The following is a 25,279-nucleotide window of genomic DNA, read 5'->3' on the forward strand; positions in this document are numbered from 1 at the left end:
TTGCTCTTGGAACTGAGCTACCATGCCTTGAGGAAGCCCACCCAAGCTGAGAAGGGGCCCTCACGGAGAAGAGCCCATAGATAGCATCAACTTTCCAGCTGTTTGCAAGTGAGCCATTTTCAAAGTGAATTATCCAGCTTCCAGTAATCTACCCAGTTGATACCTTACGGAGTGAAAACGAGCTGTCCCCACTGAACCCTCCCCAAGTTACAGACTCAGCAAAATAAACGATGGTGGTTGTTTGAAGCCACTTAAGTTTGGGGATGGTTTTAAGCAACAGTAGGTGACTGGAACAGCGGCCTATGTTTGTCATGCAGGAAAGTGATGCCACTCAGCATGGCCTATTACTATCTTATTTCAAAGACTGTCTTGTATCAGGTTGAAGTAGACCATTGAGGCAGGTGACAGGAATCCTGGGACCACATTGTATTGTCACCTTTGATATTTTACTTTTGGGGTCTTTATGATTGTGCTTATGTGTGTACTATTTCAGGGTCAGGGGCTGGGTCATTTTGAGACTCAGATGGAAATTACAACACTTTTCTCCAAAATAATACACATCTCCAGCTCTGCACATGCAGACATAAACATACACACAATATTTATAAATCATTTCTGCAGGCCCAGGCTAATGGTGATTTGCCATAATTTTGTCCTTTACCGTTCATTTATCTTTTCATGTGTGCATGTTGTAGCCCATTGAGTGAGCAAACTTCCTGCAAAGGATATGTGCATCTAGTGATTGAGGCTTGTGGGACATATTCACCAAGTGAATTCTTTGAAGCTGCAGTGATCTACTTAGGATAGGAAACTGTTCTTTCAGTATACCACCCCCACCCCACCTCCCTCCAAAACGAGAGACACCCCCCCCCCCACAGAAGGACCTGAAGCCTACATTCATGTTCTATTTAGAATCTAGGTTTTAGAAACAGGCATTATTTACATACTCTTCATGCAAATATCCAGAGAACCAAGGTAGTACCCAGTAGAAAGCTTTATACAAACAAAACAAAACCCACTAATAAAAGAATATACTCTATTATCTGAAAAATTTGTGATCTTTATCCCTTCCATAGTTCTGTGCCTCACCCTGTACACACCCACTCCTGTAATCAGACCCCCTTCATGGCTTATCCCATGAGTTTTATTTCTAACTACACTCCTTTTCTGGCATGTGCTTATGAAAAAAATTAAAAACAGGAACAAATCTAATGGTAACAGAATAGTGGCCATGTTGTTTTCTCTTTTTTTCTGATCCTTTCCTCCCACCTACGCATTTCCACGGGCCACCTTTAATCCTAACCTGTTCAGAAGTTGCAAGTGTTTTTCCTCGTCCAGGCCCCTTCTCCCTTCACTCTATAGGTGACTACAGCCACCTGGTGGCCATATAGAGAAAAGACAGGTCGATTGCCCCCAAAAATCTCTGTGATGAGAACTTCTGTGGAGTAACTTTTAGTCTTGGATCTGTGGCGAGCAAGGAAAGAAACCAGTGGATAGAGATCAGAGTTCAGGACCCAGACATCCTATTTCTTGGTCCCATCTTTCCCCCCAGGACACAGCATCCATCCACTAGCTATTACAGGCAGAGGAATTCACTTAACATTTGAGTTCATTCATCAAAATTTATTGCGCAGCAACTGTGTGCCCAACGCTGGGAATACAGCAGTGAACAAGGTGGACGTGCTATCTGCCCTTGTGAGCTTACAATCTAGCAGCCAGCCAGCCAATTATGTCCTAATATTAACATTACTGTTGTAATAAGCACTCTGAAATAGGCCTGGTGCTAAGAGAAGATTTAACAGAAAGTCTTGACCTACATGGAGAAATCAGACAAGGTCACTGTGAGGAAGAAACACTTAGCAAGGTGGGAAATGGAAGAGTGTTGCAAGCAGGAAGAAACAGCCTGTGTGCCGGCTCTGAGGCAGAAAGGCGTTTAGTGAACAGAAAGCCAGCCAGTGTGACTGGGAGGTAGGGAATGAAGATGGGATGATGCCAGGTAGAGGCTGATTTATGCAAGATCTTTGGATTTAGGATTTTATTCCAGAAGCAACTGGAAGCCCCTGAGATATCTGCAGGAGGAAAGTTAGATGTTTAGGTTTGTTTTTCAGAGCTCACTCTGTTCTGTGTGGAGGCTGTTGTTATTAAGTCGTGTCTGACTCTTTGCGAGCCCATGGACTGCAGCCTGTCAGGCTCCTCTGTCCATGGGATTCTCCAGGCAAGAATACTGGAGTGGGATGCTATTTTCTTCTTCAGAGGATCTTCCCAATCCAGGAATCGATCTGCGTCTCCTGCGCTGGCAGGTGGATTCTTTACCACTGAGCCACCAGGGAGGACAGAAGTGCATATGGGAGGACTGGTTAGGAAGCATTCCAGACCAGAAGTAATGACAGCTTTGAGAAAAGCAGATGGATCCCAGGGATATTTAGGTGATATAATCTGCTTCGAGAGTGACTGCGTGTGAGGATGGGGATGTATGTCTGGCAAAAGGTACTGAAGTAGGAAATTTGGGCAGAGGGGCAAGTTTGGGCAGATCCATAGCCACAGGCCCTAAGGCCGAGGCTAGAGCAACAGTATAGTTTTGGTTCTCAAATAGTTCGGGGTTTAACTGAGCAAACAAGATATACATGAAACAGCTGCAGCGCTGATGAAACGTCAGAATGATTCAGATAACTCATGGATTCTGTCATTACATGGGGCTGAATGGAAGCTGTCTCACAGTGAATTCAGACACTGCTGAAGCCAAAGGGGGACACAGACATCCCCACCTCTATCCATGCCGTTCCTAATCAGCCCCTCAGCACGCTCCTGTGCAGCCCACCCACTGACTCCTAGGGGGCCACCTTCCAGGAAGATGCACTAACATCTCCCTGCTTCTTTTTTTGCCTGAAACTGTCAAGAAATTCACCTGTTATTCTCATTTCCCTTCCCTGCTTAGGTCATAGGGGACTAAATCTGGCCACTGCCCTTCATGGTGGTTCTCTTTTGAGAACTAGGTTAGCTTAGTTGACTTAGTTAGCTTCTCTGTTTGCATCACCCCTGTAAAGCCCCTTCTTGCAGAGTCACCATCTGGCAAGGCCAACCCCGTCTTCCTCACCTTCCTGTCAGAGGCACAGGCCCTTCATGAATATACATGCTGATGCTTCCTTTTTTGTACCCCATCCAAAGTGGCCTATCCAGTGGCCCTTTCCCACTCTCGTTTTTTGGAGTCAGTGTATACCCACCTCTGTGCCTCAGAAGAGTCAGAGGAAAGGTTTGCTGTGGGTTTAACCATGAAGTAGCCTCAACAGCTGTTATTTAGCTGACACTTAGCCTTCCCTGTGTCCTCTCTGCCACAGGAGAACTCTGCTAACTCCCTTCCAGAGGCAATAACTCCAACAAACAAAACCACACCATGGCTGACTACACAATAGGCCTATAGGTTCCCATTATGCAGTAAGCTGGGACATTGACATATTCTCTTCATATTGAAAAGAACACCGACTTTGGAATTGGGAAGACCTGCATTTACATTCTGGTTGCGAAGTAGTGTACCTTCTGTGCAATTAAGCTTCTTGCTAAGCTTCAGAAGATTTATCTGTAGAACAGTGGGAATGATATCTGTCTTATGGGTAGTTATATTAAATGAGCATATAGCATAATATTTGGCCTGAATTACCTGGTGACCATTCACTTCCCCTCTTCCTCTTCAGTTTCAGCTGCCGAATACTATTCAGAAGAAAGACTAACCAGTTTTGCATGGCCAGTGGCAGACATCTCCTCTTCCTGTCTTTGTAAATCCCATCTTCCTGCAGCCATGCCATTTCCATCATTGCCAGAAAAGTTCTTCCATCCCTGATCCCTATGTAGAACTTTTCTTTCTCTTACTATGGAAAAATTCTGCCTGAGCTCTATTTGACTATTCTCTTCTACATCTCCCTGATCTAAGATACTTTATTTTCTTGTATCATTCCTAAAAATGAATCCACTTCTAGCATTCTCCCTAGCTTTCTCAGAGTAAACACTAATGAACCTGAGGAACAGGATGTTTACACTTCAGTAGGGCATGGGAACTTCATGCCAGCTCCCAGAGTGGAAAGAAGGTCTAGGTCCAGGCATCGCCCCTCCCCATCCCCACCTCTTTTCCTCCAGGGCACAGAAAGCGCTAAACTCCAAATCGGTCTTGAGTCTACAGGAGCATACATACACATTGAGTCTACATACACATCCCGTCCTATAGTTCTGTGAGGTCATCATTGAAGTACAGCAGTACTGCAGGTGTGTAAAGTGTACTGTCCATATTGAGATAATCAAATTCTTCCTGCTGATCCTGGATCCCATTCTCCTCCAGAGTATAATCCATGTTCAGGTTCTTGCCGTCATATTTCCACGTATAGCTGGCAGCATGTGCATTATAGGGGAGATAGCGGTGTAGTATTTCCCACATCGATTCCAGGGCCCCCACCTGGAGAACACAAAAGCACCCCACCCCAGAATTCTGGGTGGAACACACACACACACACGAAGCAAAGGCCAGAAGCCCAAAAGGCGACAGAGCCGGGGTTAGAGTGCTTCCCTTGGCAGATACAGCAGCTTAAGGCACTCCAGGGTCCCAGAAATAAACTTGAAGCTCCAGCATGCAATGAATGGCCCCCAAGTCCTATCTGCCTTTGTGGCAGCCACTTCTAATAAACAGATGGCCCAAACGTCACTGCCCTGACCTCATCCCCACAATAAAGCAGACTAATAAGAGTACACTTGCAACTGCTGTACAAAAACACAGCACGAAAGAGCTTCTGAGGACCACCATCACTAAGATGTACAAACTGTCGCCCTGGGCGCAAATTCCCAACCCCCAGGACCCAAGTAACCTTTCTTCGTTTCCCCTAAAAGGGAAGAAAACAGCTTTCATTGGTTGTGGAGAGCTGCTGGCCTGCAGAGCTGTTTGGAGTTTTGCTGGGGTTCTTAGTTCCCTCTATCGTGCCCTCAGGCACCGGTTCTCACCTCCAGTGTGTGCTCTTGCGACGTGAGCGTGTTAATGATGCGGATATTCCGGGTCTTGGAGGACAGCCGCCCCACCTCATAACGCGACCCTTGCCACCAAGGCTTCCCGAAATCATTGGCCCAGTCCGAACGGGGTAGCTGAGGCGGCACGTGCAGAAAGCGGCCCCGGGGGGTGCGGTATCTCAGGGAACCGGTCAGCGGATCTATGTGCTTGCGAATCTTTAAAGCAGGGGAGGAGGGTGGGAGCAGTCACTATTTCGGGCTCTGGTTGGCCTCTATTTTTACTCTTCAACCCTCCAGCGCCTCCTCCCCTCAACCCGTTTCCAGAAGAACTTACGTCTCTGGTTTTCGGATCAAACCAGTGGCTGATATCCTGGCCCGCCACTTCCACGATGGGTTTCAACAGCAAGTCTCCTGGGAAGGAGCAGCCGCCGTCAGTGCTAGCCATCCAAGAACCAAACACCCCCAAACACACCCCCGACGCTGGCCCAAAGTGTGGCCCTTACCCTTGTACTCCTCTGCCAACGGGGTTAGGTTGTACACGTTTCCCAGGTAAGACACCCAGAGGTCTTCCGGCTGGTTATGTTGGGCCACCTCGGCCGGCGTGAAATAGCGACGTTGAAAATACTCAAAGTTTGGCCCGGCCACTAGGCCCCGGCTTGGCATAGCTCTTGCTCTGTTGCTCACTGACTTTAGCTGCTTCCTCGCTTTTCAGCACGCACTCACTACTGCATCCTCCCTCGTCCGGTAGCTAAGGCGAGCGCGTTTATCCGCTGACATGGAAACCATTATTCCTTTCCGGCCACCGTCCACTGAGATTAAATGCTGTACAGGCAGAGGGGCGTGGGCTGCGGGTGCTCATGGGAAACATAGTCCGATTCCGGCGTTCAAGTAATTGTGTCCTCAGGAGGTCCGAGGGAAAGAGAACAATCCGTTTTAATTCATTCAGTGGTCTGGGCTACAGGGACTCTAGGACAGACTATCTCGCGAGGCAGAAAAAAAAACGAAGAGGAGGAGTGTAATTATGAAATTGTCGCTAAATTCCAGTGAGACCGGGAAGAATCTAGAGTCGAAAAAAATTCTCGCGATATCTTAATACGTCTGGCGTAATTGGCCTCCTTGAGCTGCAGCATTGGTGTAGGAGAAGCTCGCGAGATCTCTGCAGTTGCCGAAGAGACGAAGAACTGGCGAGGTGATCTCGCGAAAGAAAATAGGTCGGGAGCACTCGCGAGATCTCAGACCACTGGACTCAAAAGGTTCTTAGGAAGTTGAAGGGCTCGGAGGAGGCCCGGGAACAAATGGCCGGAGCTGGACCAACGATGCTGCTACGAGAGGAAAATGGCTGTTGCAGCCGGCGTCAAAGCAGCTCCAGCGCCGGGGTTAGCTCGGGTTCTGGGATTGAGGGGCTGTCGGGGAGCAAGATGGGGGAACGGAAGGGGAACTGCAGGTCCCGGCAGCCTCTGGGCTTCGTGTGAGCGCCCCGCAGGCTGTCGGGAACTGTGGTTCCGCAGGTGGGCTGCAGCCGGGCAGCGCGGTCTGAGCGCATGTCCCGCCCGGCACAGGACTCTGACGGGGAGCGCGAGGAGGACTCGCCGGCTGCGCGCGCTAGGCAGCAGCTGGAGGCGCTGCTCAACAAAACTATGCGCATTCGCATGACAGATGGACGCACCCTGGTCGGTTGCTTCCTCTGCACCGACCGTGACTGCAACGTTATCCTGGGCTCGGCGCAGGAGTTCCTCAAGCCGTCGGGTTAGTGCTCAGGGAATGCACACCCACTCCGCCGCATTCCACTCAGGGAATGAGGCGGAGCCTCACGCAAGGCATTTCCCCTAAAGTGCCTGGCCGCACACCCTATTTTCTGGGGCTAGAAGTTGTGGCTCAGAGGGGGCGTGGCTGACCTTGTCCTTGTCTCCCTAATGCTCTCTGACTCTTCTTTCCAGATTCCTTCTCTGCCGGGGAACCCCGTGTCTTGGGTCTGGCCATGGTACCTGGACACCACATCGTTTCTATTGAGGTGCAAAGAGAGAGCCTGGCGGGGCCTCCCTATCTCTGAGCCCTGTTGCACATGCCTTTCAGTCCTCATTAAACTTGTAACTGACCGTAACCTGTGTCTGTGTGTAGCTGGGATGCTGGGGCAGGGATTGCACATCTCATTTCTAGAGCAAGCTTATATGAGGTCGGGAGCACTCAGCCCTCCTTCCACAACCTGAATGTCCAGAACTGCCAAAGGTTCTCTCACATCCGAGGTCAGGATGGGGGACAGGCTGAACCTAAGATCCACAGGCCCTAGGATGGGCCCCTCCGCCTTCCCTCCCACGCAGCTGCTCCAGAATTGTGGAAGGGAGGGGGGGGTGTCATCCTGCTCCGGAAGGCCCATTGTTTCCCTCTCCGGCCTGGCAACACCGAGTTCCTCTTAAGCTGGGGTCAGAGAAAAGACTTGGGTCCCCAAGGGGAGCAGGGCAGGCGACAGAGGCCGGGCCCCCTTCACTCTGTTGGTAAGAAAGTGCCTTTGGGGTCAAGGACAGAGCTCTGGGGTCTGGCCAGGAAGAGCGGGCTAATGCGATAAGGGAAGGCCAGGAGACGAGGATGCTCCGGCCTGCGAACTAGAGCTACCCCCGCCCCCCACCCGTTTGCCGTTTCCTGCTCCGGGGCACGTTTCAGGAATGATAGTGTTTGTGCCGTCCCTCTGTTCACAGGATCCCAAGACTGCGTTCAGTTCATTAATTCTTTATTGATGTGTGGTGACTCCTTCCCCTCCAACCTCGCCACCCCTCCCCCCGACCCCCAGTCCGTAAATACTAGGAGCAGCACCGGAAAAGGAGAGCACCAGCGCACCAGCGAGGTCTATTTACAGGGGGCTGGAGGGATGCAGGGTCCAGCCCAGATATGCAGGATTCAGATATGGGTAGTGAGACGAAAGTGAGTTTTCAGGGTGTGGCAAATTTTCACCAGAATTGGGTCCACAGATGTTCAGTTCCGTAAGGGGATGCTGGACCCGGTTTAGGCACGTGTGGGGGCAGGGTAAGCTTCAAGTCCTTGGGCCCTCCCGGAGGGAGGGCAGTCGTCAGGGTTGTTCTTGACTTGAGGGCCCTCAGACCCAGACCTTTCCTGAGGTTGCAGCAACCTGGGGCCCTGGAGAGGACCGGGCTGGCCGCGGCTGCGGGTTGCTCCGGCGCCGGTAGAGGGCTCGGCTGTAAGGCACGAGGCAATCGGCCAGGCGGAGGCGCAGGCAGAGACGGCGGTAGCTGGCCAGGGCAAGCACGAGCAGCGGCACGAGGAGCAGGAATCCGGTGACCAGCAGGGCTGTGAAGCCCGGGTCCCGCAGGTGCGCGGTGCAAGGGGGTGCCTGGGAGCGAAGGAACTGTGGGAGGAGAAGCAGCATGAGGCCCAAGCCAAACAGCCCGGGCCCAGCGAGGTTGCGGCCCACAGACCCCACCGCCACCCTTCCCCGACAACGCGGCCTCATGCTCACCTGGGAGTGGCAGAGGAAGCCAAAGCCTAGCATGGTGACAGCGGGCAGCAGGACGGTCCCCAGCACCAGCGCCAACAGGAGAAGGTTGAAGGCGGCCACCAGGAGATTCTGGGCCGTGACCAGCACTGCGCAGGCCCAGCAGTCCAGGGGGTCCCGGGGCTCTGGGCCGCCGCCGGGAACCGGTCGCTGCGCCCCGGGGACATCCGCCATGGCCCGCCTGGCTCCCTCCCGCCTGGGCCGCGGCCCTTATAGCCCTCTTTCCTGCCCCTCCCCCGGCCCAGCCTCTCCCCACCCCACCCCCCCCTTATCCTGGAATGCGACTCCAGGATTAGGCACCCCCCCATACCAAGGAGAGACCGGCGCTCTGGACATTCCACAGGCGCCTCCGGGGAGGGGCTCCCCTAGCCGGGGTCTGCGCAGTCCCTCCCCATCAATCACGGTCTCGCTGCCCTCCTCCCAGGGCTCTCCCTGCTACCACTAGCACGTTACCGAAACAGGATTTTTTTTTTTCTGATTTTATTTTTAATATTAATATTCTCACACAAAAATCACCGAAAATAAGGGTAGGGTTGGGAAGACCCCTCTGCCCCTGGGGCAGAAAGACAGTGCAGTGCGAGGGGGCGGGACTGTAAATCCCCCACCCCTCCGCAGCCCCAGCGTGGAGGAGAAAAAAACAAAAAACAACCGACAAAACGAAAATAAAGCCCCAGAGAAACTCATCCCGGGGTGTCCCTGCCCCAGTGAGGCCCTGGCCTGGGCTGTTTCACGCTTAAAAAGAAAACAGGGGAAGGTGGGGTGGTGAGGGGAAGGTCCATGTTTTTAAAATTGGCTGGGGCTGGGAAGGACGGGGGTTCCTTTTCCTCATAGTTCTTTCTTTAAAACTTTAAATTTTTTTTTCTTTTTTTTCTTTTTTTGTACAAAATACCATTTCAGTTCCCACTTCTTCCCCTACAGTACAGGAGTCGCTCACCCTCAGGCGTGGTTAGGGTCGGGTCGGGAGTGGGGGACTGGTCCAAGAAAGTGCAGGACGCAGGGGGAGGGGAGCGGGTTTGAGCACCATGAGAACCCGGCTGGAGCCGCGAGCGGGCGGGCGGACGGGCGGAGACGGTCGGGCCGGGCCCGGACACACACTAGGGCGCAGGGAGAGCCCGGCAGCGGGCGGTCCCTGGAGGGGCTGGCAGGATGGCTTGGGGTGCGGGAGGTCGGGTTTTCCCAAAAATGAATAAATAGAGGTGAGTGGGACTGTTATAAATTAAAAATCAAAAAACAAAAACAAACAAAAAAACCCAGAAAATACAAATCATAACCAAGTGAATAAACAAGAGACACGTACAGGGGTCACAGCTAGCATTGGAAGTAAAAAAGGAGGTTCTGGGGGAGGGGTAAAGCCCATAGAAAGAATCTCATTAAAAACCTCGGCTGCCGTAACGTCTATGTACATACGCGAGCCGCGTGCGTCTGCGCCGGGCGGGCGGGCGGGCGGCTGGCAGGCGTGAGGGAACCCGTATGTGACCCCCGCCGCCGCCGGAGCCTGGTCCTTGTGTCTGTTGCTAGAAAGGCCAAAGTCGGTGAGGGGAGGCGCTGGTGGGCGAGGGGCTAGCAGCCCCCTCCCCCGTCTCCCATTTTTTTTCCTTTTTTTCCTCATATTTGTTTAAAAAAAATTATTTTTTCTTAATAAATTAAGTGAGGGGAGCTGCCAATGGGGTGGAAGGGCTGGGCCCGACCCCCTTCCCGGCCAGAGGCGGGACCTAGGTCCAGCCCAGGCGTGTGCTGGTGGCCCCGCGGCGCCCTGCGGGCGGGCGGGCGGGCGGGCGGGGCGTCCGGCCTCATCGCGACGTGCTGGCGGGGGCCTGCGAGAGAGAGCGGGCGGGGCTCAGGGGCGCGGTCGCCCACCCCCGGCCCGCCCCGGCGCCCCCCTGCGGCCCCCGCCCGCCCGCCCGCCGTGCCCGGCCCTCACCAGCGTGAAGGCGTCATAGGCCTGCGCCAGCTCTTCGGTGCGGTACTGCTCCAGCACCACCACGCCCTGCAGGCCCGCGCTGCGGCGCCGCGCGCATGCCTCGCAGTGCACCAGGTACGTGTTGCGGCTGCCGTTCTCGCTCGTCACGAACAGGATGTTGAACACCTCCACCTGCGGCGGGGAGGGGGCGGCGGTCACAGGGATGCAGGCCCGAGGACAGCGCTGGCCCTCAGGGAAGCGGGGACGGGGGCACTCACGTCGCACTCGTTGCAGTAGTAGGCGGGCTCGTCCTTGACCCGGCCCTGGTAGGCAATTTTCTTCCCGGCCCGCACCAGGCTCTCCCGCTGCACCTGGCAGTGCTTCATGGACTGCAGGAGGCAGAACCTGCGGGCGGGGCGAGGGGATGGTGGGCCGGGCCGGGCCTCCCCGGTCACCGCCCGACAACATCCCTGTCTCAAGAGAAGGTTCATGTACTCAGACTGCGAGAGAACAAAGCTTCTGGGGCAGGGGCCTTGTCAGCCGACCCAGCACAGCAGCCCCGCAGGACTGACCCAGCGGAGAGGTGGCTGGAGGAAGGGGGGTGGAACCAGGAATTGTTCTGCGGGCCAGGTCGGATGGGGATGGGCTCCCTCCCAAACAGGGCCCTCCCTTACTTGATCATCTTGAACAAGTCCGGGTCGCTGATTTTGACCGTGCGAGCCACGTTCCAGGACACGTGAATCATGGGCACAATGGATTTGACATTCTTCACCTCATTCCACTCATATCGTTCCAGGGCCAGCTGGTACTGATAGGCTGCAGGCCAGAGTATCACGACAGGTGACCACTTGGGCCGAAGCCCTGGCGCCCTCCAAGCCCACCCCTCTACAGGGCTCACTCCCCAGGGACCCAGCCCCTCACCGCTGAGTGGCTCACCCCCCCACCTGGCCCCACTCTCTCACCGGTGAGGGGCCCCACGTTCCAGGCGATGTTGTTGCACCAGCCGGTGGCCTGCACCCAGTGCACGGTGCCCGCGTTAATCCACACCAGGTCTCCGGGGCGCTGCACGAAGCGGTACACAGGGATGTTGGAAGCATAGAGGTCATCCAGGATTGGCCACCAGGAACCCGTCAGGTAGTCCACGCCGTGTCTGGAGAACCACAGGGTCAGATGGAAATCTGGGGATCCAAGGACGGGACGTGGGGCTTATCTAGTTGGGGAGGGGGGTGAAGGTCGGAAGGCGGCGCGCACCGGTCGCAGAAGGCGCTGATGGTCTCCCAGTAGTGCTCGTGCACCGCGAACCACTCGCAGTCTCCTGGGCCAATGTTGATGTTGACCGAGCAGAAGTTGTTGTTCTCTTGATGGCCTGCAGGGGGAGACAGAGAACTGCACGGTCAGTGGGAGCCGAGCCTGCGTTGCGCGACGAGCCCACCCTTGGGCGCTCATTGGTTGACAGAGGAGCGCCAGCGGCAGCACTGCTAGGAGCGCACCTGGCGTTCGGCTGCCGGGCACCTTCATGTACAGCTGCACCGTGTTCATGCCCAGGATGGTGTGGCCCACGTGGCTCAGCATATTCCCCGTGGAGGTGACCCGCATGAAGGCGGGCAGCTTCAGCAGCTCCTGCAGCTGGGGCTTCCACCTGCAGGGGCGAGGAGGCAGCCAGGTGAGCGACTACCTGTACTTTGCCAACCCGTTGGCATTCCCGCCCCAGCTGCCTGGCCTCAGCCCCACTGACCGCTTAGCATCGGACAGGTCGATGTTGGTGCCAAACTTGATGATGTGATGGTTCTTCGGGTCTGGTGCACTGCTGCAGGAGTGAAGTGCAAAGGTTGGCGGGGAAGTGAGGGGAAGGGAAAGAGTCATGAACCGCAGGGCCAAAGTGTCCTACCTAGGAGGGGTTCCTGTGGTGCTGTCCGGCTCCTCTGACTCCTCGTCCTCACTCTCCTTCTCCTCCTGCTCGGCCACAGGGGTAGGCAGGCCTGGGTCAGCCACCTTCCTGAGGTCTGCCCACCCCAACCAGAGCTCCAAGTCCCCTGCTCCCACACCCCCTGCCTCTGCCTGCATGGGCAGCTCTCACCTGCAGGGATTCCTGGAAGGATGAGGCCTGGTACTGCGCGTACTTGGCGATGGTGGTGTGGGAACGGGAGCTCTCGCAGGGCCAGATCTGTCGTGTGCCCGTCAGATCCCAGTTCTCATCCGAGGGCTGCTGCACCTGGGTGCGCACCTCCACCGTGTGCTCCCCGCTCGCCTCCACCAGAGTCTTGGTGGAGAAGAGGCCCAAGTCTGCAAGGGAGGGCCGAGCAGGGAGTGAGGCCCCAACTCACCCTGTCCCTCCTTGCTCCTCACACCTCTGACGGGGTGGACACAGGCTTCTCAGAGCGCGACCCAGCAAGCACAGGTGAAAACCCCAGCCCCTCATGAAGCTGGGAAGCCCTCCCTGACCTGGCCTTTACCTGGATCAGAGCCAACCCCCTTTCTCCCCCTGCTGCTCGAGTCCCAGCCCCTCCCCCAGAGTCCTCATGTATACATGAAGCCGCACATGCAGAACACTTGACGCACTATATGCTCAATGAAGAAGAGTTTCTTTACATTATCACAGGATCCAATGAAAGGTTTCTTTCTGTCAAGTGAAAGCCTAGAATGCGCTTCAAGTAAAAGTGAAGGAAAGGGAGGATATGTGGGTAACAGAAAGCTACAAGTACAGAAGAAACAAAACTGATTTTATAATTCTGTATGGTTTCCCTTTGCGTTTGTATCTGTTTGAAACTGTGTACAATAAAAAGCTGAAAAAGAAGAAAGCCCTAAACCATGAGGCTTCTCAGGGTTTGCACCACCTGTATTCTTCACATTCTTCATCACCAAGGAAACCAGAAATGACTCTTAACCAGATCCTGAGATACATCCCCTTTCCACTTGCCTACTGCTGGGTTCAAACAGATGGAAGGGAAGCCTGAGGTCAGCTAACCCCCGGCTCAGAGCACTCGTCCAATACGGCTTACACGTGACTAAGGAGAGCTCACTATAGCCGTGGTCCGGTCTTCCAGAGGAGGGACTCTCAGAGGTCCCCAAAGTCCCAGATCCTTGCAGCCCTCCCCACACCTTTCTGCCCACACACTCACTGAGCCGCAGGGAGCCTGCCAGGCCCCGGATCACGGTGATGGGATTTCGAGGGTCTGTACAGAACTGTAACAACACCGGCGAGAAGGCATCCCGTTTGCTTTCCAGCTAAGGGACAACCAAGGAGACAGGGCTGGGGTCAGAGCCCCGTCCTAGGTTCAGGGCACCCCAACAGCCCCAACCCTGTCCTAAAATCCACAGGTGGGGGCGGTTCTAAGCATACAGGGCACACATACATAGATGCTAGGTGTGGGTGGGTTGAGTTTTTCCCGGGGCAGCTTTTCCTCAGTGTTGATCTTCGGTTTCACAGACTGGGCAGGGGACAGGTAGGACTCCCGAAACTTCCCTTTCACCTTGGCGTTCCTGTGGAAAGACAGTGAAATGATTAAAACAGAAATATCAGTAGGCTGGGTAAGGGGCCCTCCTGCTGGGCCAGGCCAGGCCAGGCCAACAGCCTCCCAGGTGACAGCCCCCAACTCACTTGCTGGCACGCACAACGTCAGCGGCGCAGTGGCTTATGGTGAGGTCCGCCATCCGCAGCCTCCGCTCTTCCACCTCAGAGGCGATGAAGGTCTCCTTGTCACCGCTCTCTACCTTGATGAGCCGGATCTTCAGCTCCTTGGGGGGCCCTTCGCTGAGCGAGCGCAGCTTCAGCATGTCAGCCCGGCTGACCCCTGGTGGCCCTGGAGCTTCCTCTCGGGCCTTCTTCCCAGGGGCAGGGGCTGCCGGGGGTGTGGGCTGGGCAGAGGGAGCAGGAGCCGGTGGAGGGCCTGGGGCTGTGGGTGGCTTGGCCTTGGAGGCCCCACCAAGATCCAGCCGGGCTTTCTCGCGACCCTGGATCTCCTCGCTCTGCAGGTCTAGGTTCCCCAGCACCCTGCGGCTCTTTTCTTTGGGGGCCTTGGCCTTGGTCTTGGCCCTGCCCTCACGGGGCCGCCGCCCCACACTGTCCTTGCAGGCCCGCCTGTGGCGCCGGTGCTCTTTCTGGTGCTCCTTCTGCCGCCGCTTGCTGCTCCCCGGTCCTGCTGCAGCTGCCACCCCAACACTCTCCTCCTTGGCCGGAGCTGGAGGCAGCAATCGCTCAACTCCACTGTCTGCTGCATCTGCTGTGTCCACCAGGTCGGCCGGGTCTGTGGCATTCCGGCCTACCCGCTCCACAAGGGTCTCACAAGCCCGACTGATCTCTTCTAGCACCTCAGACTCAGAGCGAGCAGGGGGCAGAGGCAGGGGTGGGGGCGGCGGGGCGGGGGCCATGGGGCCTGGGGCTGGCTCTTCGCTGGCCCTGCGCTCCCGGGCCCAGGGCCCGCCTGAGGTAGAGAACTGAGATGACGAGGAAGCGGAGGGCTGTGGGGAGCCCTGGGCGCTCGGGGCCGCTGAGGTGGGTGGCGGGGCGGTAGCACCTGATGAGGGACCAGGGGAATACTGAGTGGCGGGCAAGGACCCAGGCCGGGTGGGAACAGCAGCTCCAGTCCCTCGGTAACAGTACTTTTGTCCCTCCAGCACGGAGGCCAAGGACTTGAGCAGGCTGGCCGGGCTGGCTGGTGGGGGGAGTGGGGGTGGCGGCTGTGGCTGGGGTGGTGGGGGGAACTTGGCTAGAGGCGGCGGTGGCGGCAGGGCTGGTGGCTTCTTCTCCTCTTCCTGGGTGGCCGTGGTGGTGGTGGCGGTGGTGGTGGTGGTGGTGGTGGCGGTGGCGGCGGCAGCGGCAGCAGTGGTGGCTGGGGCTGTGTCGGTGGGGAACGGAGGCTGCAGAGATGCAAAGGGCTCCTTCAGAGGAGGCGCGGGGACGGGGACCGCGCCTGCCTCCTGTTGTTGCTGCTCCTCCTCCTTGCGAATGGATTCATCCAGCATCTTCATGATATTAGCCAGCCCATCAGGTAGGATCTTGAATTCAGCTGGCTCCTCAAACTGGTCCTCCAGAGGGGTAGGAGGGAAATCAAAAAGTCGAGGGCCTCGGGCAGGCAGCTCCCCGACCCTGGGCGGCACAGGCTGGGGGGTTTTATTCAGGGGGCCTGGGGATGGCCCCGGCCCCACCTCGGGGGTCTTTGGGAAGGAGACCCTGGGCCGAGGGCTCTCCGGGCGCCTGAAGCTTCCTGAGGTATTTTGGTGACAAGAGGAGGGAGGGGCTGAAGGCAGGGCAAGAGTCAGGGGTGCAAGGGGTGGGTCCTGGGGGCTCAGTGTTGGGGTGGGGGGCCGGGGAAGGGGGTCCATACTTCTGGCCAGATAAGGAGGTGGGGGGAAGGACACAGGCCCAGTAGGGCTGCTGCTGTGGCTGCCATCGTTGCTGCTGCTGCTGCTGGTGGTTGGGGGAGCGGGAGGGGTGTGCGAATCCTGAGTGCCCACAGAAAAGCGGGGGGCCTGAGGCCCCAAGAAGCCCTCGCGGTGGGGAAGTGGGGGAGGGGGAGGACGGGGGCGTCCCTCAGTCCCGAAGAAGAGCTCCTCTAAGATCTCTCCATCTTCACGAGCTGCCCGGCAGGCTGGGCCCTTCAGCCAGGCAGGGGGGGGGTGGAGGGCGTAAGAGGCGGGGACAAGAGGGTGGAGGAGGTGAGGCGGGGCCGGGTGGCAGGGACAGGTGAGGAGTGGCAGCGGGAGCTGCCAGGAAGGGTTTCCGACTACTGTGTGCCGAGGGCCCCAGGCGGCCTTGGTGAGAGGAGACCTCCAGCGCAGGCGTTTGGTAATGGTCAGCGCCGGGCTGCAAGAGGAGCAGGGCCGTGGTCAGAGAGCTGCTCCAGGCACAACACCCCGCCCCCCGCCACCTGCGGCTGTCACTCACAATGCCTGGGCTCGGCTCCACGCCACGGGGACCAGTGTTGCTGCTGCTGCTGCTGCTGCTGCTGCTGCTGCTGCTGCTGCTGGTGCTAGGGAGGCCGGGGGGCCGGGAAGGGGCGTAAGGCACGCAGGCGGTGGTTGCTGCTGGTGAAACGCTGGAGTCCATCCGCGACCTCTGAACTCTGCTCTCTCTAAGGTCACTTCCGGGGGGACGGGTGGCAGGCGGGCAGCCATGGCTCTCTGCTCCTGGGGGGCGGGGGCCGGGGCCTGGGCCTGGGGGAGCAGCCGGGACCAGCCGGTGGCCAGGGGGGTGAGCAGGGTAAGCCGGAGCCGGGTATGGATATGGGTGAGGCAACGAATGACGCTGCTCCTGTCAGTGAGAAATGAGGATACAGCGTGAGAAATGGAGGACACAGGGACCGAGCTGAGAGGCAAGCAGCCACAGAGGGGAGCTCACCTGGCGCTCTGGGGGAGCTAAACCCTTGCGCTCGGGGCCCCAGGCATCTCCATGAAGGGTACTCCACAGCCCTGGCTTGGTCAGCTGAAATGGAGGGCTGGTGGCTAGGCCAGGCAGAGGTGGGGGAGGGGGTGGTGGGGGGGGCGGCGGTGGAGGTGGCGGCAACGGCGGTGGAGGCAGTGGCAGCCCTGGGGGAAGGCCCGTCTGGAAGAAAAGAGAGTGTGAGAGTCCCACTCCTCGCCCCAGCTCTGCCTGCTCACTGCTGACCACCCAGGTGCCATACCTGCTCAGAGCTGCAGCCTCTCCTGCGCTTGCCACCAGGGCTGAGCCCCTCCTCCCCTGAGGGGCCTGAGAGTGCTGCGGGAGGCACAGGCTGCACCACTGGGGGTTCGGCGGCTCGTTTCACTGGGGGACCCCCCCGCTTGGCCCCGTAGTTCCGTTTGTGCTAAAGACAGAAAGGAAAGAGAGAATGACACAGGTGCAGACCTGGCCAGGCCCCCGGCCCTAGCCCACCCAGCCCCAGCCTCACCTCAAGGTGCAGCAAGTTCCACACTTGCTCCAATGGGGGCAGGACCTTGGGTCGGTGCTGGCAGGACCCAGTGTGAAAGTTCCAGAGCTGGGCCTGAGAAGGTGGGGGGAGAGTGCAGAGGACAGGGCAGAAGCAGATGGAAGATGAGAACACTGAGTCAGAACTCACAACCCCAGCTCCCTGTGTACTGCCTCATCCCACCTGCTGGAGTCGGCCGACCCGGGGGCCCAGCTCAGCCAAGCTTCCTCCGTATCGAAGGGCGCTGTGGTAGCAGCGAATAGCCTCCTCACTGTCATGCTCTGACTCGTACAGCTGCCCAAGCTGCTCCCACAACCCTGGCTGGGCTGGCTCCCGGAGCAATGCCTGCACACAGCCATGCAGGGACTCCAGCTTCCCATGGAGGGGTCTTGGGGTGGGTGTCCTACAGAGCAGAAAGGGAGGGGAGGTGGTGAGGCTTGAGGAACAAGGCCCAGCGTCACTTCCCATCCCCAGCACCTTTCAATCCTCACTCACCCTGGAGCATAATACGGTTTGTTGGGGTGCCCAGAGCTACTGCCGTGTGAAGGGGGTAGGGGAGCAGAGAGTGGGGGCTGCCCGAGGCTGGCAGAGCACCTGGAGAGAGAAGGACTCTGTTAATCTACAGCAAGGTGGAACAGCCCTGTCTCTACCTAAGAAACAGGAAATCTGTGAGGAAAACAGAGAAAGCAGCTGAGGGCTACACTGAGGCCCACCAGACGGACAGCAGAAGAGAGGGATGGCACCAGGTGGATGACAAGGCTGAGGAGCAGAGATGGGAAAAAGAGTGCCTGGAGGCAGAGACTGAACAAGTTCTCACCTGCCTCCAGGCAGCCATGCGCTCCGAGGAGGGGGATGGGGCGGGCAGGAGCTCCAGGCCCCAGCACAGCTCAAGCCCCCAAGGGCAAAGGCTTCCCGTGCAGCGCGGGCCCCTGGAGGGTCCACTGCCCGATGCATCCAGCCTAAATCAAAGAGAAGAGATGATGATCCTACGGAAGACAAAGACTGAGCTGTCAGGGTACACACAGCCGACCCGGGCCCAGTCTTCCCTTACCAGGTCAGCAGTGGCCCCAGGAGCCCTGGAGATCGGGCACGGCCCCCTGCCCCAGCTCCCTGGGGCGATGGTCCCTCTCCAGCCGCTCTGACAGGAGTGCCCACTGCTCCCAGAGAGTCGCCCAGGGCCTTTCACAGCCAATTCTACGGAGAGGAGTGGAAAAGGAGTGAGGTGAGCTGGCCAGCACACAGTAGGGGCCGCCGGCTGTGGCCCTACAGGTCTCTGATCTGCGCAGAGATGACTATCCCCGAGGAGCGGTCCACCTGGCCTAAGGAACCCTCGGAGGCCCAGAAGAGTGGAGCACGCGGGAGGGCAAGCCGGGGTGAAGGGGTGGCTGCGCTGCCAGGTTTCCAGGCGGGAGCCCCGGGGGCCGAGCTGCAGCACGGTGGCCGCTTACCCGGCCTCCGTGGGAGCGTCCTCTCCCGGCGTCGGCGAGCTCCGGAGACCTGACCAATCACAGGATTTCTTCTCTCCCCAGAAAGCCAATCATCACCCGTGTCTCCGCCTCAGTAACAGCCTGGCTGGGACCAATAGGAGCAAGGTTAGCCCGGCCGCTGCCGGGGGAGGAGGGGCGGCGGAGCCGGTCAGACGGGCTCTGCCCGGGGTGACCCCGGCGTGACCCCGCGGCTCCCACCTAGGGTCTCCATCTCCAAGCTGACACTCGATCGGGCAAGGCAAGCGGAGCCTGCGACCCATGCAGGTGAAGGCGGCGGGTCGTACACTCGGGCCAGCCTGGAGCATGGAGCTACCCGCAAGTCCCACGCGCCCACAGAGCCGCCAGTGGTCCGCGCTAGACCGCCCGAAACGGCCCCTGCCCCGCCACCTAAGACGAAAGGCTGGCATACGGATCCACAATGCCGACATAGCCGTCGCTACCCCTCCTCACTTCATCTCGCCCAGCCTCTGACCTCCCCACCCTCTAAGAACTGCTTAGGGCTGGCCACTCAGGGCAACTTCTATGGCACACAAACCTGCTCGCGCCGCGATCTGAGCGCTCCACCCCCCACCCCTGACCCCCATCCCAAAACATGGTCAGTCCCCAGCTTCATACCCAGTTCCTCCAGCTCCACTTCCCCTGGCTCTGTAGGTCTTCGATACCAACCGACCCCCAAAACCAAAACCCCCCTCTAATTCCCCAACTTCTGAGAAGTCGAGCACTGCGGTCCCGAGTGGCCCCTCTCGCGTGGCTCCCGTATCCTCTATGCCCTTACCCGCCAGGGCCACGCGGTTCCCCACGGCCCACGTGGCCCCCGCCCCCCAAGGGAGGGGGGATTTCGGGGGTTGCCCGTGACGTGGCTACTTGCGCAGCGGAAGCGGCGTGTGTAAGAGTGGGGGGGGGGGTCCTTCGGGAGGGAGGAGGGCGGGGCCCGCCAGGCGGTGACATCACCCTTGTCCCACTCTCACCGCCCACTCCCTTAAAGAACCCAGAACCCGTTTCACTTCCTCTTTCACCCCGCCCCCCAACCCTTTCCCGTCGGTGCTGGCTAGACCCACGAAGGGAGCAGCGCTCCCATTCCTGGGCACTTTCCCTTTAGCCCCAGTTCTTCCTTCTCGCCTCTCCGAGCCTAGGATCACGGTCCCCTCGCCGCCTCCTCGCCTACCCGGCGTCCCGGCAGGTAGGAAGCCGGCTCCGCTCCAGGATCGGTCCATTGAGAGTCTAGAGTACAAAGAGCTGCGAGAGGCGAGTGTAGAGTACAAAGCGGCGGGGGCGGGGCCAGCGCTCCAGCTGGAGCTAGCGCCGGGCAGGAAGCCGGGGGAGAACGCGCGACGAGGGGCTGGGGGCGGCTGGAAAGTTCGCCTTCGCCGAGAGAAGTCTGCCCTGTGGGGAAATTTCCACCCAGCCCACAAGGGCAGGCAGGTTTCTGGTGAAAACAGTCCACCCTCCGCAGGGCAAGGTCATCTGTTTGCACGCAAGCGCTTGGACCCCACAGGTCCCCGGCGAGCCCTGGTAGGCGCTGGGGCTCTTTGGACCCTTCCCGCGACTCACGCGGAGTTTCGGTCAGAACTATCTCCTCACTAAACAGTCTGTATGTCAGTTACCAAGCCCTGCGCTTAACTGCGGTCTAGCATAGCCCTGGCCAGTTGCCCTGACCTAAGTCTTGGGACTCATGGACCAGACAAGGGAAAACGGGGAACCGAGGGTCCGGACATCTGAGGAACAGACCCTCGACTGGGAAGTGGTGCCGAGGGGCGCTGCCAGTTACCAGGAAATGCAACTTCCCCTTCTGCGATGATGACACTTCCCCTCCACCACTTCCCCTTTCCCACGGGGAACTGACTCAGCTTTCCCTAAAACAGCCAGTCCCGTCCTCCAGCTCCTTTCCACCTCTGTCCACAAACCCCTACGCCGGTACTCGGAATACAGCAACCCTCTCTCTAGAGAACAAAAACTTCCTGTACACTAAACACACACTCACTCTCGTCGACCACCTCGGGTCCTTGTCCCCACCCGGGACCCAGGCGCCTGACTTCCCATCCGCCTCCTGTACAAAGCCCTCCCTCGCGGTGTGATTCAGGCTTGGTGTGGGGGAGCGTGAGTCACCCAGAAAACCTTCCCCTTATTCCCACTGACTCAGCCCCCGCCTCCCTGAACACACACAGACACACACACAGTCAGAGGCAGACACAACTCAGCCCACACACCGCTCCCCACCGGTCCCGCGGAATTTCCCCTCTCGTCTTCCCCCACGACGGCCCCTCCCCGCGCTGGGCAGCCCCGACGCCGCGCTCACACCTGTTCCCCAGCGGCCGGCAGCCGGCCTGCGCGCGGTCCACTCTCACCTCCACTCTCGCTTTGGGTCAGGAATAGCCCGCCCCGACTCCCGGTGTCCGTACTAACCCAGGGGAGGGGACAATCACCGGTAGACAAAGACACCCACAGGCTCTTCAAGCACAGATGAGAGGCAGACGCACGCAGCCAAAGCCAGGCTGGGAAGACAGTACACTTCTGGACAGGCATTCCAGCCTCTACCGTCGGACCCAGAGTCCTGGGAGTCAGCCGCTCCGAAAGGGTTAATTCTTCTCCAGCCGAAGCCACGCCCTCTCCATCCGGGCACTCCCGGCTAAGCCCAGCTCCGCCCCCTCCATCCGGGCTCTGGACTCGGGGCCTTTAACCGGCCCCCCTCCCCCTAGAGCCCCGAGAGAGACCCACTCTATCAATCACACCCACTTAACTCTCTCTGGGCGCGAGGCTGGAGGAGCCGCACACCGCTCCTACCGTGCGGGGTGAGGGGCCAGACGTGAGCACGCAGATTCACGTGCCGGCCAAAGACAAGACCCCGCAGATAGGGTATTACCGAGCAGGCCGTCAGCAGGCACGCGGCACGCGCGGAGGTGGAGCCGGCCCGGGAACCCTGCCGCGTCCCGCTCGCTGTCAGGCCCCGTTCTGCCTGGTGGCAGCGAGGGGTTACAGCTCGCTTCTTACCTGAGGGAGGGGGAGGCGAGGGGAGGGCCGCCGGCTGGGGCTCCGCTGTGACTCAGCCACCCCGGGCAGGCAGCCCGTTCGGGATTCCCTTCCCCAGCCTTCCCCCGCTGCCGGCCCCTCCCCGCCCCTCACCGAGAAGTGACAGTGCCGGCCCCGGCCCGCTGTGTGTCACTGCGAGCCTTGTGTCTGCCTCTGACTGGACCGCTGTGTTCACCAGTCTGTCTGACAAGGTCGGCAGTGTGTGGGTCCCGGTGTCTGTCTCCGTGCGCACCTGCATATCTGCTCATCTTGTCTCCTTCAGTGCCTTGTCTGACGCGTTCCTGTCATTACGCCTGTCTACACGGTCTGTGTGTCTGCCTGGCTCCTGTCTCGGTCTTTTGTCTGGGACTGCCTCTGCATCACTTGCGTGATCACGTGTGTCTCTCTGCACATGCCCTTCTGTGTTTGCCTTCATGTTCCTGAACAGAGTCAGGGAGACACCAGAGCAGGCTGACCCTGCCAACTCCTCGCCCCACTCCCCCGCATCCTGATCCCCCGCATCTTGCTGAATCAGTGAGCCTTCTGTTTAAGTATTTAGAGGTTTGCCTGCCTTCATTTGTGGAGCATCCCAGGTGGCTCAGTGGTAAAGAGTCCGCCCGCCAGTGCAGGAGATGTGGGTTCGATCCCTGGGTGGGGAAGATCCCTTGGAGGAGGCAATGGCAACCCACTCCATAGGCTACAGCCCCTGGGGTTGCAAAGAGTCAGACATGACTGAGGGCACAGGCACTGTGCCTTCATCTATGTCCTATTCTTCAACAACCTTGCTTATCCTCACAGCTCCCTGTGGCTCCCATTGTGATGGTTAATTGCTAGCATTTAGTGAATACTTACTACATACCAGCTACAGTGTTAAGCACTTTATAGACATTTTAAAAAAACTCCTTTCTAGAACCTGACATCGTACTACCCCATTTTACAGATGAGGAAACAGGCTCAGCAAGGTTATATAACTTGGTCAAGCCCTTGAGTAAGAGCTATGCTTCTTTCCAGAGCCGCCTTCTTACCACTCTTCTATAATGCCTCTGTACTATTCCCTGTTGGTTTTATCCTCACAGGACATTTCCGGGGTCAGTCTGTCCCTCAGCTTTCCCCCATGTTGCCATCCCAAATGTCTCATGTCCTCTAGAGAAGATGTAGGTAGGAAGCTGTGCAGCATTTCTCAGAAGCCATCAGTTTCTTGGCCATGAAGTTCACTCAGTTAACACATTCAATGCAATTCTGCTGAGGCACCCCAGTGTGCCAACCATCTTGCCAAATAATGAGAGATACATAGAAGAAAACTCTAAGTCCCACTCAAAATAGTATTACTGAGTAGTGGAGATGAACAACACGCACTTAAGAGAATTCAGGTCTCTAGCTTAGGTATAATTTTTTCTGTAGAATGGGGGAGAGGATGGAGCAGGGCCTTAGGCAGAGAACTGGCAGGAGGAGACAGGGAAGCAGAAGAGGCAGGTTTTCATGACAATGGCCTCCAGTATCTCTCTAATTCAGTTTCCAATCACCCTTCATAAGCCAAGCTGTTCAACAACTCTTACCAGGGCAAAGCCCTCCTCATTCCAAAAAGAGAAGAAGAAGAAAAAAAAAAAACCCTCCAGCTATCTTATCTCTATCTTCTGGCCTGCAAACCCCAGGTTAATTCAATAAGTAACGGAGCTGAGGCACTTGGGGAGGGGGGTAGATTTTTTGGTGGTAGTTAAGAGGCTGGTGAAGTACAGGGATGAACCACTCATAGGCAACAGAGGGGAGCACCATAAATGAGGAAGACTGAACCACTCAATCACCACATGGTGGGGGGATGCTCAGAGTTGGACTGGACCATTCTGAGGCGTGGGCATGATCTAGATCGTACCAATCTTTCTTGCATGGGATGCAGAGTTGGGACTGCTGCGGGGAGGTACTGCATTGCTCAGGGCAGGACTTACCAGGTGGAGTTTGGTGTGCCCTGTCTCATTGGAACCAGTGTCCCAGCAGTAGGGTGCAGCAGACCGCAGTGGGTGAGGTGGGTGGTACTACGGGGCTGGCATGGTGCCTGGGGGAACCTAAAAGAAAAAAGCCAGTTAGAGGTGTGTCCTCCCAGGCTGGAGAATTTTCCTGTGCCCCTTCTATCCCCTTATTGAGGAGAAACCTGGTTCTGGTGGTCAGATGGGCTGGGAGAAGCGAATCTGTTTCCATAGCAACCAGAAAAAGCCAATCCAAGAGCCTTCCCCTTTAGGAAGCAGCCTGGACCACGGAGTGAGGGCACATGCCACAGCACTGGTGTTAAGTCCACAGTGGACACCCAGCCCATGATCCCTCTTCTGACTGGACCTTCCTGCTGAGAGTCCCTGGCCCCAAAGAAGTCCCAACCACCTCTGACATCTCACCCAAGTCAGCTTCAGTCCTGACTCCAGGCTTGCAGAAACTCTTCCTTCAGCGCTGCCTCCTCCCTAACCTTATCAAGACACCAGTCAACCCCACCCTCTGGACTCTGCCCCCTTGCCTTCCCCCAGGCAGGTGCAGGCAGGTCACGGTGAGCAGTACAGGTGGCCAGACTAGATGAACGGGCCCAGCAGGGAGGAAGCCTTCCTCCTCATCAAGGACTGTGACTCTAGGCCTGAGTCTGGAAGTGGCCTCTGCTGCAAGCCTCCCTTCCATCCACCCATCAAGGCCATATCCTGTTTCCCCATCACCTCCTTCCTCTCTGTGGCCCAAGAAGGTGATAGGGGCCCACTCCCTCCCCTCCTAACTCTCAGAGACAAGAAAGTAGGTGTCTAGGACCAGGGCCAAGAATCAGGTATCCATCCAGGGGTCACACCTGTCTACCCTCACCTCAAACTCACTCCTCAGGGACCTGTTTACTGCCCTCTTAGCCACAGTTCTTTGCCCTTAAGGACCCAGACACTTGGGCTCAGCATTTAGCCTCTCCACTCTTAGGCCTTCCAGCCCCTATCCTTCCCCCTGCCCCAGAGACTCAGGCCACCAGCACCCAGCCCCCAGCCCCCAGCCTCCATGATGCAATGTGCTGCAAGCTGCTTCAGCTGCTGATGACACTGCCCCCAGGGAGGTGCTATTTCTGACCCATGCAAGGCCCCTCACCTGGCCAGGGTAGTGGTCAGCTGCAGGCTAGGGAGGCCAGGCAGGCAAGGTCCTTCTGCTGGGGAAGGAAGCTTGAGGCTGGAACCCTCCAGGACAGGGACTCTCAGAATGTGAGACCAGAGAGTAAGTGTGTGTGTTTATGTGTGCGCAGTCTGTAGCACTTGTATATAGGGTTATGTTAGGGGAGAAGGGAATGCTACGGAGAATCCAGCCTAGAAAATGGGGAGCGGCAGGCCTTAGGGCAGAGCAAGAGGTGAAGTGAGGGGCGTCCAAGGGGGTAGGCAAGGGTGTGTATGGGGTGTCTGGACACTAGAGTGGGGGAGGGGCCACCAACCATTTAAAGGGCCAGCCCCAGAGCTTTAATCCCTCACCAATCCTGGCCCCAAGCCGGAGGCTGTAATTCATCTGTCCAACAGCT

General features: G+C 57.7%; 4 protein-coding genes across 4 annotated transcripts; 1 reads left to right on the forward strand and 3 right to left on the reverse strand.

The window, feature by feature from the left end:
• Nucleotides 1–1,608: 1,608 nt before the first annotated feature.
• Nucleotides 1,609–5,879, reverse strand: LOC120866031 (cytochrome b5 domain-containing protein 1). The gene is made up of 4 exons (XM_040243457.1): nucleotides 5,487–5,879; nucleotides 5,318–5,394; nucleotides 4,981–5,199; nucleotides 1,609–4,441 (listed from the first exon to the last, which is right to left on the reverse strand). The coding sequence occupies exons 1-4, from the start codon at nucleotides 5,644–5,646 to the stop codon at nucleotides 4,211–4,213; spliced, it is 687 nt and encodes a 228-aa protein (XP_040099391.1). The 5' UTR covers nucleotides 5,647–5,879; the 3' UTR covers nucleotides 1,609–4,210.
• Nucleotides 5,880–5,900: 21 nt separating this feature from the next.
• Nucleotides 5,901–7,084, forward strand: NAA38 (N-alpha-acetyltransferase 38, NatC auxiliary subunit). Its single transcript, XM_040243459.1, has 3 exons — nucleotides 5,901–6,359; nucleotides 6,543–6,729; nucleotides 6,921–7,084. Exons 1-3 carry the CDS (start codon nucleotides 6,279–6,281, stop codon nucleotides 7,031–7,033), a joined length of 381 nt encoding a protein of 126 aa, XP_040099393.1. The 5' UTR covers nucleotides 5,901–6,278; the 3' UTR covers nucleotides 7,034–7,084.
• A 607-nt stretch (nucleotides 7,085–7,691) lies between these two features.
• On the reverse strand, nucleotides 7,692–10,238 carry TMEM88 (transmembrane protein 88). Its single transcript, XM_040243458.1, has 2 exons — nucleotides 8,453–10,238; nucleotides 7,692–8,341 (listed from the first exon to the last, which is right to left on the reverse strand). Exons 1-2 carry the CDS (start codon nucleotides 8,660–8,662, stop codon nucleotides 8,072–8,074), a joined length of 480 nt encoding a protein of 159 aa, XP_040099392.1. The 5' UTR covers nucleotides 8,663–10,238; the 3' UTR covers nucleotides 7,692–8,071.
• Nucleotides 9,360–25,279, reverse strand: KDM6B (lysine demethylase 6B). The gene is given in 25 exon segments (XM_040243456.1): nucleotides 9,360–10,302; nucleotides 10,410–10,580; nucleotides 10,667–10,793; nucleotides 11,063–11,204; nucleotides 11,351–11,538; nucleotides 11,640–11,754; nucleotides 11,879–12,027; nucleotides 12,124–12,195; nucleotides 12,277–12,341; nucleotides 12,466–12,671; nucleotides 13,508–13,613; nucleotides 13,742–13,868; nucleotides 13,987–16,004; nucleotides 16,006–16,191; nucleotides 16,273–16,638; nucleotides 16,726–16,929; nucleotides 17,009–17,170; nucleotides 17,255–17,347; nucleotides 17,456–17,675; nucleotides 17,768–17,866; nucleotides 18,090–18,231; nucleotides 18,324–18,466; nucleotides 18,721–18,844; nucleotides 23,709–23,825; nucleotides 24,862–25,279. Coding segments are annotated over 21 exon segments (4,977 nt in total). The 5' UTR covers nucleotides 18,227–18,231; nucleotides 18,324–18,466; nucleotides 18,721–18,844; nucleotides 23,709–23,825; nucleotides 24,862–25,279; the 3' UTR covers nucleotides 9,360–10,278.

Source organism: Oryx dammah, unplaced genomic scaffold (genome assembly GCF_014754425.2).
Source record: "Oryx dammah isolate SB20612 unplaced genomic scaffold, SCBI_Odam_1.1 HiC_scaffold_8, whole genome shotgun sequence".
Lineage (NCBI taxonomy): Eukaryota > Metazoa > Chordata > Mammalia > Artiodactyla > Bovidae > Oryx > Oryx dammah.